Consider the following 13,361-nt stretch of genomic DNA (forward strand, 5'->3'; position numbering starts at 1 on the left):
AATTTTGCTAAACTAATAAACAATGCAAAGACATTAAAGTTCTCCAGAGTTTATGTTTCGAGATATTCTATGAATGTTTCTTACCAAACTAACCAACCATATGCTCTAATTTACACGTTCTTTAACTCTTGATCCCGATTTTGCTGAAAAATAGTTCTTGTTTGAAACTTCTCAGGCAATTAGGTATACCTGCTTATTGATCCATTTAATTGCCCTGGACTAATCATTCAATTGTATCTATCAAGGTAAATTTGATCGAGTTTATAATAGAAAATGCATATAGTAATGGAAATTCAAACTTCAATTTTTTTGGTATGCCCATATAATGTAAAAAATCTTTCGAGCAATTTATTATGAAGTATAATTTCATCTACCTTGATAGATACTAGTCATACTACATTACTGCATGGGGCTTAAAGGGTGATTGAAGATTGATATACAAGACATAAATCGACTCTTATGTACAACTTTAAAAATAGAATATAATCTCGTTCAAACTTAGTTCCATCGTACCCTTCCTATATACTCTGTCATAAAACTAATTAGCAATGATGATCTAAAATCAAAATCAGCATAATAATGTTAAATCAAACAAATTTCAATCATAATCACAGAAAATATGAGATGCGACTGATAGAGTGGCTAAAAAAGAAAGATGACAATCATAGACACAAAAAGCCCGCCTAAGATTACCCAACTACCCATAAAAAGAAACCAAAAACTGGCATCTTCTCTTCCACTGTTAATCAAACACACCACTTCCACTTTCAGACCATCTTCCCTTTTTGCTTTTTCTTCTTCTTCCTCTTCTTCTTTCTGTGGCTTAGCTTAAACAATTTCTCCTCTATTTTCTCTCTCCTCTTTCTCTTTCTCTCTCTATCTTAATACTACATTACCCATGTTTCTGTGTAATTTTCCTGTAATTGGGCAAATCCCTCTTTTTTTACTTCTCTTTTCTTCTTATTTCTTTACTCTTTCTTCAGCTTGTTCTGGGGGTGGCAATTGTCAGGTAATCTCTTCTAATTTGGTTAATTTGTGGGGTTTTTCGTTAGATTATACCTAAGATCTGAGTATATTGTTGGTTTAATTGTATGAATTTGTTGCTAAAGTTTCGATGAAAATTTTGAATTTGCAGGTTTTGGAGTCATGTTCAGCTGCTAATGATTGTGCGCCTGGTTTGTACTGTGGTAATTGCCCTGCTGCTAATAAGCGCCAACCCGTTTGTACTAGAGGGCAAGTTAACATTCCCACTTCTATTGTAAGTTTTTTGTTATAATTAAATTTTTTTTTTTTTGCTAGAATTAGTGCAAATTAGAGATTATTTTGTTAGATTTTTTGCCGTTTTAGGGTGATAAATTGATGGGTTTTTATAGTTTCTTGAGTAAAAGCATTACTTTTAATGAATATGCTATAATTAGTTGTTTTTGTATGTTTATTGTCTAAATTTTTTGGCTAATTATTGATGGGTTTTGGATTTTTGTTGTGGAATTTAGGTTAGTGGGTTGCCCTTTAACAAGTATTCATGGCTAATGACTCATAATGCATTCTCAAATGTAAATGCCCCACCATTGTCGGGTGTACAAAGGATTACATTCTACAATCAAGAAGATACAGTGACCAATCAACTAAGGGTATGGAAAGTTTTTCTCCCCTATTGTTTTAAAACTTTACTTAGGTTTCGTGTTTACGAGGACGAGTTGTGTTAATGGTTACCTTGTTGATTGCTGTTTAGAATGGAGTAAGAGGATTGATGCTGGACATGTATGACTTTGAAGGTGATATTTGGCTGTGCCATTCGTTTCAAGGACGCTGTTATAACATCACTGCTTTTGTAATACTTTCTTTCCCTCATTTATTATTCGATTTTACCTGTGGTGATTGAATTTAGTCCTGAAGCTTGGCATGACATGCTAAGTAATGATGACTTAGGGACCTGCAATTGACACGCTGAGAGAAGTTGAAGCATTTTTGACCGAGAATCCCTCAGAGATTGTGACCATTATAATAGAGGATTATGTTCAATCTCCGAAAGGGTTAACTCAGCTGTTTGCAAATGCTGGGTTGGAAAAGTATTGGTATCCTGTAACTGAGATGCCAAAGAAAGGTGAAGATTGGCCAACAGTGAATGATATGGTTCAAAAAAATCACCGGCTTTTGGTTTTCACTTCTGATGCTTCGAAAGAGGAAGCAGAAGGGATTGCTTATCAGTGGAGATACATGGTTGAAAATGAACGTAAGTATCTTATGACTGCATTTTTGTATAAATTCAATGGGGTGAAACTTACACACTTGTCTACTATGATGCTTTTCCAGCTGGAGATCCTGGAGTGAAACAAGGTTCATGTCCTAATAGAAGGGAATCGAAAAAACTTAACTCTAAAGGCGCATCACTTTTCTTAATGAATTACTTTCCAACATATCCTGTTGAGGATGTTGCTTGCAAAGAAAATTCGGCTCCTTTGGCTAATATGATTGGTACCTGTGATAAGGCAGCAGGAAATAGGATGCCAAACTTTGTGGCAGTTAATTTTTATATGGTACTGAATACTGATAATGCAATTTCACCTTTAGAGCTCTAATTATTATATTGCTAGTCAACCATATCTTATTTCTAATTTATCATTTCAGAGAAGCGATGGACCAGGAGTCTTTGACATATTGGACAAAATGAATGGACAATCATTGTGTGGCTGCACCACTATAACAGCTTGCCAGGTTTGTTCATTCTTCGCTTCTCCTTCACATACCAGGAACCCATGTTTCATTTTTTTTTTTACTTGCTTCATGCTTGACAATCAGCTAAGTAGGGTCTTTGTCTATGTGCTTCTTGCTTGACAATCAGTTAAGGAAGGTCTTTATCTCCATTAGTGCATGAGTTGATGGTATCTCAAAGATTACATCATAGAATTTCAATTTTTCATCAATTGGTATATTATATTTCATCTGAAATACTTGCCATGCCCTCTATCTAAAAATGTTCGCGTAAGTTGTCAGAATGCACCTATTACGAAATTAATTAAAGCAATTCACTCTTGCCCTTATTTCTAGGGGCTTTTAGAAGAAGAATTAAACATTCATGGCATAGATGTTGACCATAAAATGATCACAGCTCCCTCCAGCATGAATAATCTCATATAGACCATGTCAACCATGGAACATTACCACCCATGGAACATTACCACCCACAAACAGTTGGAACACAGTAGGTCAGTAGTTGCAGAATGTAGCCTGGGAGTGAGATAGGCTTGTTTGTCACTCTCCTCTTGTCAGAAGGCATTTCATCTTATATGTACTTGGGCATATTTTTAGAGGAATTAAAGTTCAACTACTACTCAAAATTACAGATTTCAGGCATCCAAGAATTTCATGGATGTTTGATTTTTTGGTCACAGGGATTTAGCAGCAACCCAGCTGTTGATGAACCATTTCCTAAGCCCTTTCTTCTTTCCTTGGTTTGTGGCATAGATTAAATTTCACAAGTCCTACTTTCTAAAGCAAGGGGAGAAAAGGGCCGTTGGGGGGGAGGGGGGGGGATGTTTGCTGTTAACACTATGAAATTTACTTAGGCAAATGTCTAATTAAAGGAGCAATTGGCTCTTTTGGAACAAATTATTGACCTCTAGACTAAGACGATTGGTTCTGCTGCCACATATGGTGCTGATAGGCCATCATATGATTGCATTTGTAAATTTGCATTTATGTGCTACTCTTAATTTTGGAACCTATGTGCTGGATCTTTCTTCCACATATTGTAACAGATTCTTCTTCTCTTCAATTTTGCAGCAAGGATCTCCTCCGGGGGTTTGTAAAAATGTACCAGCACCTATTTTAGCTCCTCCCACCTCAACTTTCGGCGGAAGCTTTTCAGGATCTGTACAGTTATCTGGATTTGCTCCAGCTGCCTCTTATCCAAATATCTTACTAATTTGTTCATTCCATTTGTCATTGATGTTACTTTTAATGTGGTTATAATGTAAATGACATGATGAGTGCCAAAGAGCACTGTTGAAGTTGTATGCTTAATTAGAACAGGTTTTTGGAGTATTAGAAGTAAATTTTGAAGCCATTGTAGTTTCTATTATTAGTGGTAGTCCATGGACAGCATAGATCTTGTAAAATGTTTCAGATGGATAAGAAGGAGTATATTAACCTCTTGAGATAGGTTTCAGCCTGGGGACTATGCAGGGCATCAACGACATAATATTAGGGAGACAGGTATGCCGCAAGCTGCTTCCTATTTGTTCTCGACATTTTCTTCAAAAACTTGTATTCAAACAACTATCTTTGAATCCAAGTCATACTTTGCTTCGGGTGTTATATTTTATGTGACTTGGGTTGACATTTATGAAATATTGAAACTTGGGTCATTGGGTGACTAAGCTCATTGCATACAAACCTTTTGCTTTTTAGTCATGCTCTTAACTTTTTTTTTAGCCTGCAAGGATTCTATTCCCTCCCCGAATCCAATCTTGACTACAGGATTTAGTTCCAACTCTTACAACCTTTGAATACTACTCGGTAGCAAAATGTGACATGATATCTCCTCCCTAATTTCCACTTTCTTTCCATTGCAGGTTTATGTGGAATGGCTGAAGAAAGGCAGAAGATTGTGAATTTGTGATAACTGTAGGGTGAATGGAAGATATGAGCGCAATTATTATCCGCATGTATCATCCGCTTAAGTCTGTACCTAGTGAAAGCTTCAGCTTTCTTAGCTTGTTGTTTGTCTTACTTTTAATGACAATTATGAAGATAAGTTCTTCCATATTACCTGCAGCGCATATATTCGGTTCCTGAATTTCCCCGCCCAAAAAATAAAAAAAAAATGAAGAGAGAAAAAATAAAATTCTTCGAATTTTACCTTTAAATCTCTATCATAAAGGCCGAGAAAGAAAAAAGAATCAAAGAAATGTCTGTTTATTGCTGATACCATAACAGAATATTTACAGAGAAGTTCAGAACAGATGATACATTGCCATAATTAAGCAGATTTAAAAAGAACACAATTTGTAGGAAACAATCTGTACAATACAAAGAATTTTCTTTTTTACTGTTCAGCCATTGCAGTAAAGCCGTGAAACAGACTCAGAAAATGGGTGAAATCGACAACTTAACTGGATAAATCAAACAGGAATAGCTTCAGCATTTGGAAGAAGCCCTACAGGTTTTATCTGTAGAGCAGGGCTGATAGTGAGCAGGCCAATGAAGCAGTCAAGGGGAACCCTTGTACCCCAAACATTGATCGATTGCAGCTTCCTGCATTTGTTTACGAGGTACAGCAGTCCAATCTCAGTCACATGGCGGCAGCTCCACAACACTATAGTCTGCATGATATGAACAAATGCAAATTTATCAGACCAACATAATACCAGAAAACTATCCTTAATTTACTACTTAAATACTTATAATACGACCAATCATAGACTGCAGAATAACCCAGTTTATATTACAAACAACCTTCAGATGTAGACAATTGTTTCCAATGGCAAATAGAGATTCATCAGTGATAAATGTTCCGCCAATGTTGAGGTGCTGCAAGGAAGTAGCTCTTGAGACCTGTAACCAGATGCATCTTTAAAAAATTGTTCAAGGAAACTAAGTAATGTGTCACAAATCAGAGCCTTCTTTCAGTATACAAACTAATTTTTAGATTAAGCTTACTCAAGAGAGGATCATGCATTATTAACAAGAAATCATTGATTATTAGTGATAATAGTAGGAAAAGCAATGTGATTTATACCAATTGCACAACACCCTTGTCTGTGATTCCTGTCATACCCCAAATTGAAATGGATGTCAAATTGCCAATACACGTTGCCATTGATATCTCAAACAGTCCATAGTCTGTTATTTGACAACCCCATCTACTCCTCGAACTGCAAGGAAAATCAACATCCGCAAATCACATCAAATAATATACCACATTTATCAGGGGGCTACGATACACATCAGACCAACCATATTACAGTTATAAACTAGCAAATTCACAACTCACATGTCAATATAGCTTAGTATGTCTATTTTACAATAAAATAATCAGATTTATTTTGTTACTCCATCCAATCATATGAGTTTAGAGTAAAACTAACAACACAAAAACATACAAGTATATTCAAAGAAAAAAAAAATCAAAACTCTGTTTGAAAGATTCAATTATTGTCCAAAACAAAGGATTAGATAAATAAAATACTCCGTAATACGAATTGAAGTAAGCATGAAATAATAAAGAAATTAAAAACTGGTCATACATGTCAAGTTCCTTAAGAGAGAAGGCAAGATGAACAAGGCGAGAAGTAGAGGCATCATCCATTTTACATCCAGAAAAGCTCAAACTTCGTCTCCTTCCCATTGATTGCCTCACCCCTTCCCTCCATTTCTTACACACACAACTTGCCCTTCATTTACATACATAATCATGTTAGAAAATAAAATAAAAACATTCAAAAGTCGTAAGTGGAAATTAATTCATCTGCCGACAACAGAAAGAATTTAATTGTCACATTACTAGTGCGTACCTTAAATTTAAATTACACAATTGACGTGATAATAAAAATAAAAAAATACTTACTGAGCTAAATCAGTGAAAGAAGAGAAAAGGAGGAATATATGAGACAGAAGATCAGTTGGAAGCTTTTCAATTTCTGATTCTTCCATTATTTCACCGATATTCTCATCAATAATAATCATCAGGAGAAGATTCTAGAGAGAATAAATGAAAAAAAGAGAGATAAAATGAATTATTGGATTATAATTTTAATTTTATACAAATGAAAATTAGGATGTGAGTAATAAAGAACAAAACGCAAGAAAATTGCTGGATTAAGGAGGAAAATAGGAAAAATGATGAAAATAAAAGTCGTATAATTAACAACTAGTCTAATTTCTGGAATAGGCGGGATAAGTAACGTAGGAGACTTAAATTAATTAATTTTAAAGGGATATTATATAGAGAGGAAAGAGAGAGAAAATGACATGAATGGATGTGGTCATTTGGACTTCATAGCCTCGTCACCTTTAAGACATTCATGTGAATCTCTTCTCTGTCTTTCCCTTTTTTTTATTTATTTTATTTTTTTGTAACTCTTTCTTTATCTAATTTTAGAATAAATTTCTTTTTTTTTTTTTTTTTTTTTGGTGCACAGAAAAAATTTCTTCAAACAAAATATAAGGTGGCCCTCTTTAATAATTTCATGGAGTAATTTTAAAAGAAGAGGTACGGTATGTTTGTATGTGAACATCTGATACCTAATATGTTACTCCATTATGTTGGTGTGATGAGTTTGACAACATGTAATGCATTTTACTCACTTTTCGTATTAGACAATAAGCTACATTTTTCGATAATGAATCTCACATTTTAGATGTTACTCGTAAATTTATATTATAAGCAGTAACTTTCTTAAATTAGATAATTGATTGGATACTAACATTGAGACTTTATAATTATTTTTTATTTTTATTATTTTTTCATTTTGTAAAAATGAGTGTATGAGTTGATTTTCATATTTTAAATGACAACTCAGATGAATTTCGTATATAGGTGTATTGGACAGTGTTGTCTAATTCTCAAATTTTGGACAACCAAACTAAAACAAAATGGACATGTGAGTTCACAGACAGTTGGACATTTGGAATAGATCTCAATTGGCCAATCTCACACCTCTATCAAATCCAGCTGATTAGTGGCCCACATAAGCACTGAGTCCAAAAGTCCATAAGTTTGGGCCCAAATCTTCTTTTCTTCAGGAATCAGTTTTTTGTCAAATGGTAGATTTTTTTTTTTTTTTTTCAATTGTAAAATTTTTTCTCCTATTTGTAATCACAATATATATGGTAAATTTCAATTGAGTCGTACTGGGTTCTGTTCAATAGAATGTTGCTACTTACCTCTGCAAAAAGATTTGTGTTAATCTATTTATACCTACAGTATACTCCGTACTTCATATTTGTCATAATGGTGAAATAAATGCCCTTACACGAAATTCAAAGAAACAATGTCTCTTAACCACTTCACCTCTTCTTGATATAATCCATGTAAAAAATTTAAAAAGTACTCCGTAATCAATATTGATAATATTACATAATAAAATTCCAACAACTAACAGTTTCTTGAATGGTTAGAAACATTAAAATTACTTTAATACAATGCATGTGTACAACACCTAGATTGTACACCAAAACAAATAAATAATGAATCTTAAACATAAATCTTTCTTCAAGTCTTTAGCTTGATAATGAATCCCAACGTTTGATCTTAAAAACATAAATAGTGTAATTATTTAGTAGAGGAAGAAACATCAATTTGCAAATTTCAAATAAGGAATTAATCAACTAACACGGCGGCACAAGGTAATTCCATCACCAACAGGGAGCTGGCAAATCTCAATCCTAGGATCAACGGCTAAAGCTTTGTTGAGTTCCAACACAAAGTCTCTATAAAACTTAACATACTTCCTAAGTGGAGCATCTGGTGGGGCCACAACTGACCCATTCCATAGAGTGTTATCGTATCCAATCAAACCACCAACTTTGACTAACTCAATTAGTCTCTTGTGGTAATTAAGATAGTTGTCCTTGTCAGCATCAACGAATATGAAATCATATGCTCCATGATTTTTATCCTGCATAAATTAATTACATGAATTAGGGCTTGTTCTAATTGACTAAATTGAACTAAACTGAATGTTTTATAAGAGAAGGAAATTAAAAACTGAACTGAACTGAAAATAATCTGAAAAGAAGAGGTCCTTAGTCATCACTATGCTTTGGTACATAAACCTAAAGTGTTGAGTATCCTTCTCTAGTAGTTCACCTCCATGCACATTTTACAATTATACTTATTGATATTTGGTGAGAAATGGTCAAATAAATAGCTAAGATGATAAGAATGAATGTAATATAATTTACTTAACGTGTTTTGAGAGTCGATTACACTCATAAAAGGACCTAATAAATAATAATAAACGCAAATATGCAATAAAGTTTTGGCTAATAATTGATCCATAAGACAAAACAGAATAGCTGTTGTAACAAAAAATACTAATTGGGCAATTTAATAATTTAGTTAGATACTTACGTCTTGGACCATTTGATCAAGAAATGGTAAAGCAGGGCCCTCCTTAAATTCAATTTTGTGAGCAACTCCAGCCTTTTCAATCACTGGAAGTCCTATTTCATAATTTTCTTTGTTGATGTCCATGGCCAATATCTATATTTGTTGATAACAATATACAGAATTGTTAAAAAAAACTTAAATCACTAATTAAGTGATGTATCATAAAGTGAGACCAAACATGATTAGCTGATGGTTAATTACACTACCTTTCCATCCTCTGGTAGGGCAAGCGCGGTTGCAAGGAGGGAGTAGCCGGTAAAAACACCGATTTCCATGGTGTTCTTGGCATTGATGAGCTTGATTAGCATGTTCAAGAATTGCCCTTCATCGGCTGATGTTGTCATCAAGTTCCTATTTTTTTGGACAATGAATGTGAAATAATTATTGGCATGCTAAACCTATTGAAGTTTTAAAATTTACTCGGATATTTACATTTCCCTTTCTAATAGGCCACATTTTAAACTTTTGTACCGCAGGTTATAGTTAAAACTTTTTATGGGGAGATTTTTATGGAGAGATTCATATATATAGCTATCGTACCATGGATGCTTTGCTGTAATTTCCCTAAGCTCTTTCATGCACGCAGGCTCTTTAGGATACACACTAGTCTCAAGTATATACTGCAAAAAAAAAAAGAAAAAAAAATACATTTATCCAAACACTTGTAGTGTTAGTCGTTTCTAAATGATAACACCACGCTTACAATGTTATTGTGAATTAAGCGTGCTATAAAGTTTGCACCTGATAAAGTGCATCGCTTTGAAGGAGACTCTTATGCCCGACTTCTTGATGCCTGAAAGTATCATTTCCATTTTGATGCTTCACGTCTGAACCATTAGTTGCCATTTTTCTGTTTTTAAAAGAAGATATTTTTTTGCAAGATTTGTTACTTCATAAAAAGCTTGCAACTTTGAATGTTGAAAATAATTACTAGGCTCCTTGGTATATATAGTGAGTGATAATTGGGTTTTGGTAGTTGGTCTGATAATAATGAGAGTGGGAGCCCGGCCCAATAGGACGTAAGGTTGGTGAGGAGTTGGTGTTTTGGTGGTCTTTTTTGGTAGGAAAATGGGTTATGACGTATTTTATAAAGGTAAATTACAAAGTTAGTAAAACTTGTTTACAAGGACACCACATGATTGAATAACTTTAAGGTAGAGCAATAATAAATTAGAGGATTAGAATTGTATAGGTAATGTAAGAAGAATGGGAAGTAAAGTAATTAAACTTTGCAAGTCAATAAGCAATCAATCAATTTGTGTGTATATTAATATGTTAAGGGGAGAGACCCTGCGTACGAGAAAACCAACTAATGAATTGTCAAATTATAGTAATAAGAAGAGAAATTAAGCCATGGTTAAGGGAGGCGAGACTTTGGAGAAGTGAACCCCAGGAAGAAATAAGGACGTTTAACTCATGAATTTAATTCGAAATTTAGGTACCGGATATTAGTTGTAGAGTTTTTTACTTCAATATATTTTATTAGAAGTGGATATTAAATGTAGTTAAAACGTTATGCATCTCAATATCTCATTCATTTACATAGTTGAAGAAAGACATGATGATCAAACCTGACCTTACCTTGAATACAGAAATTGGGGTAAATATTAGTAATCAAGAAATAATGACTCATATTTGCTTGCTTAAAGATAGTAATTGATATCATATCCTATTGAATTGTCAACTTTGTCTACCTAAAAGAGTCAGGACATTTACTTTGGAGAGGAAGTTAAGACAAATAATGAGCTCTAGTCTCTTGTCCTTCATGGTGGTGATTGCATCATATCATATCCCTACCTTATAAAAAGTAGAAAATAACTCTTAGGAATAGTGTGCTGCCAATTATACCCTCAAAAATGTGTATCAAATTGTGTGCAAAATGAGTATTTACTTTTTTACCCTCATTAATATGTTTACTATCATTAATATATTTAGTGCCTTTTTTTCTTTATTCATATATCATCAATTAATTCAGTTTTTTTTTTTTTAAATAAAAAAATTCTAATATTTTACACTTCATATGATATTATTATTATTTAAAAAGCAAAAAAATTGTATATACAAAGGGACGGTTTATAACCAAGATACCGTTTATTTTTACTCTTTTGTAATTGCTCTTCTTATTTACTATCTTTTTGTCCTTTAATTACATCTATCGTTAAGGTTTATTAGCTTTTGAAATGTACATATAAAAAACGTTATAGAATTTGAATGAGATTCATATTAAATAGTACAGTGATATTTGAGCAGACGTATGTTATCAAGAGGTATAAAGAACTTTAAAATCCTAAAATCAAGGGGAATCAATTGATGGTAGAAAAAAAATAGCTGGTATTAATTATTGAGAGAATTTAAGAGGAAAAAAATATACATTATTGAGTTTTTAGCTGCAGCATTTTACATATTATTACTCCATAGTCCATGCATATGACCACGGGTCCACAGCTCACAAAAAAATCATTTGAAAAAAAAACGCTAAAAATATTACACTAAGTATTATTGAAACACGCACATCAATTAAGAGTTCTAAACTAACACTCGGCGCTTAAAATATGAAGGGATGCAAATCAATTAAATATTACTTAATAAAAATATTGAAATAACACTATCAAACAGTTCAGGGTTTTAAAAAATAATTGTCTTAAAAGATTTTGGTGGCTTTCTTATACTATTCTACAAATTCACCACATAGACACATAAACCAGATAGTGTACATATTAAAATTACCAGGTGTACCACCCAAAGCAACGATATAAATACATGCCAATGCAAATTCTCCGCAAGAGCTAGCCCCTCCGTGCGCATCGCGCGCGTATGATACCCTAGTTTATGAAAGAATGACTTATTGACTATTGAAAGATACTTCTAACTCCTTAACATTAACACTAGCAATACACGCATTTTCACATGTGATTATTTAATTCTTTCATATGCCTGGTTACTTATAGTATCCTATTTTGTAGGCTGATGCATATAAAGTAGAGCTGTCAATTCGGGTATTTAAGTCGGGTTCTGGTTCAAGTTCAATTCTAATAAATATCGATGTGGCCAATTTGAACTATATAATTACACCTTCCATAATTTGATCAAGTATCATCAAGATTTTATTAAACCTATATACGAGTAATAAAGAACAAAAGTTGTATAAGCTGAACAAAATATTTTATTAAATCAGATTGAGGGTTTACAAAATTACACCAGTATATAAGTTGAATAAAAAGTATACAAAATTTTATTAAACCTTCCATAACTCGCGTTTAAAACCATATATGATCATTATATGTTGTCATAAACGTATGTGGTAGGCTTGAGTTTACGAAATCACTACAAGTTGTGAACGGGTAAATGACCATTTAGGGGCATATTAGATGGTTCCACCGACCCAATTGGACTCCCGGAGGGTATTAGGGACCATGGTAAACATCTCGGCAATTTATATTTCCGGCCGAAAAAAGGTCAAAAAATTACAAAATTGAAGGCTATAATCCATGCTTTTTGATAAATATTGAGGTTTCGGGGCCTGGTGGCGAAAATCCTTGAAACCCTAAGGGATAAATCTCTGGGTCATATAATGCCGTTTGAAACCATATATGATCATTATATGTTGCCATAAACGCCCGTGATAGGCTTGAGTTTACGAAATCACTACAAGTCGTGAACGGGTAAAATGACTGTTTAAGGGCATATGGACGGTTCTACCGACCCAATTTGACTCCTGTAGGATATTAGGGACCATGATAAACATCTCGGCAATTTTTATTTCTGGGCGAAAAAGGCTAAAAAAATTACAAAATTGAAGGCTATAATCCACGCTTTTTAGGAAATTTTGAGGTTTCGGGGCTTGGTGCCGAAAAGCCTTGAAACTCTAAGGGATACATCTCGGGGTTATTTAATGTCGTTTGAAACCATATATGATCATTATATGTTCTCATAAACGTCCGTGGTAGGTTATAGTTTACGAAATCAGTGCAAATTGTGAATGGGTAAAATGACCGTTTAAGGATATATTGGATGGTTCCACCGACCTAATTTGACTCCCGGAGGATATTAGGGACCATGGTAAACATCTCGTCAATTTTTATTTACAGGCGAAAAAAGGTCAAAAATTACAAAATTGAAGGCTATAATCCACGCTTTTCAAGGAATTTTGAGGTTTCGGGACTCGGTGGCGAAAAGTCTTGAAACCCTAAGGGATACATCTTGGATCATATAATGCCGTTTGAAACCACATTTGATCATTATATGT

At 33.6% G+C, this 13,361-nt stretch overlaps 3 protein-coding genes across 4 annotated transcripts; 1 reads left to right on the forward strand and 2 right to left on the reverse strand.

Moving 5' to 3' along the window:
- The first annotated feature begins 727 nt into the window (after positions 1–727).
- On the forward strand, positions 728–4,765 carry LOC145601431 (PI-PLC X domain-containing protein At5g67130-like). 2 transcript variants are annotated; one of them, XR_014104392.1, is made up of 9 exons: positions 728–1,009; positions 1,136–1,258; positions 1,494–1,631; positions 1,733–1,831; positions 1,930–2,233; positions 2,314–2,537; positions 2,629–2,715; positions 3,784–4,215; positions 4,575–4,765. XR_014104392.1 is itself a non-coding variant. In XM_081657450.1 (8 exons), the coding sequence occupies exons 1-8, from the start codon at positions 899–901 to the stop codon at positions 3,970–3,972; spliced, it is 1,275 nt and encodes a 424-aa protein (XP_081513576.1). In that variant the 5' UTR covers positions 728–898; the 3' UTR covers positions 3,973–4,517. The 2 variants fall into 2 exon arrangements, 1 of the variants encoding a protein (XP_081513576.1); XM_081657450.1 differs by lacking the exon at positions 4,575–4,765 and having other exon boundaries at positions 3,784–4,517.
- Positions 4,766–4,901: 136 nt separating this feature from the next.
- On the reverse strand, positions 4,902–6,913 carry LOC145601432 (F-box protein At5g67140-like). Its single transcript, XM_081657451.1, has 5 exons — positions 6,569–6,913; positions 6,249–6,395; positions 5,741–5,876; positions 5,458–5,556; positions 4,902–5,324 (listed from the first exon to the last, which is right to left on the reverse strand). Exons 1-5 carry the CDS (start codon positions 6,685–6,687, stop codon positions 5,124–5,126), a joined length of 702 nt encoding a protein of 233 aa, XP_081513577.1. The 5' UTR covers positions 6,688–6,913; the 3' UTR covers positions 4,902–5,123.
- Positions 6,914–8,107: 1,194 nt separating this feature from the next.
- On the reverse strand, positions 8,108–10,019 carry LOC145601052 (caffeoyl-CoA O-methyltransferase 1). Its single transcript, XM_081656971.1, has 5 exons — positions 9,857–10,019; positions 9,656–9,735; positions 9,322–9,466; positions 9,077–9,208; positions 8,108–8,621 (listed from the first exon to the last, which is right to left on the reverse strand). Exons 1-5 carry the CDS (start codon positions 9,959–9,961, stop codon positions 8,328–8,330), a joined length of 756 nt encoding a protein of 251 aa, XP_081513097.1. The 5' UTR covers positions 9,962–10,019; the 3' UTR covers positions 8,108–8,327.
- Between the last annotated feature and the right edge of the window lie 3,342 nt (positions 10,020–13,361).

The sequence above is a fragment of the Chenopodium album genome, chromosome 21 (genome assembly GCF_948465745.1).
Source record: "Chenopodium album chromosome 21, dcCheAlbu1.1, whole genome shotgun sequence".
Classification (NCBI taxonomy): Eukaryota; Viridiplantae; Streptophyta; class Magnoliopsida; order Caryophyllales; family Amaranthaceae; genus Chenopodium; species Chenopodium album.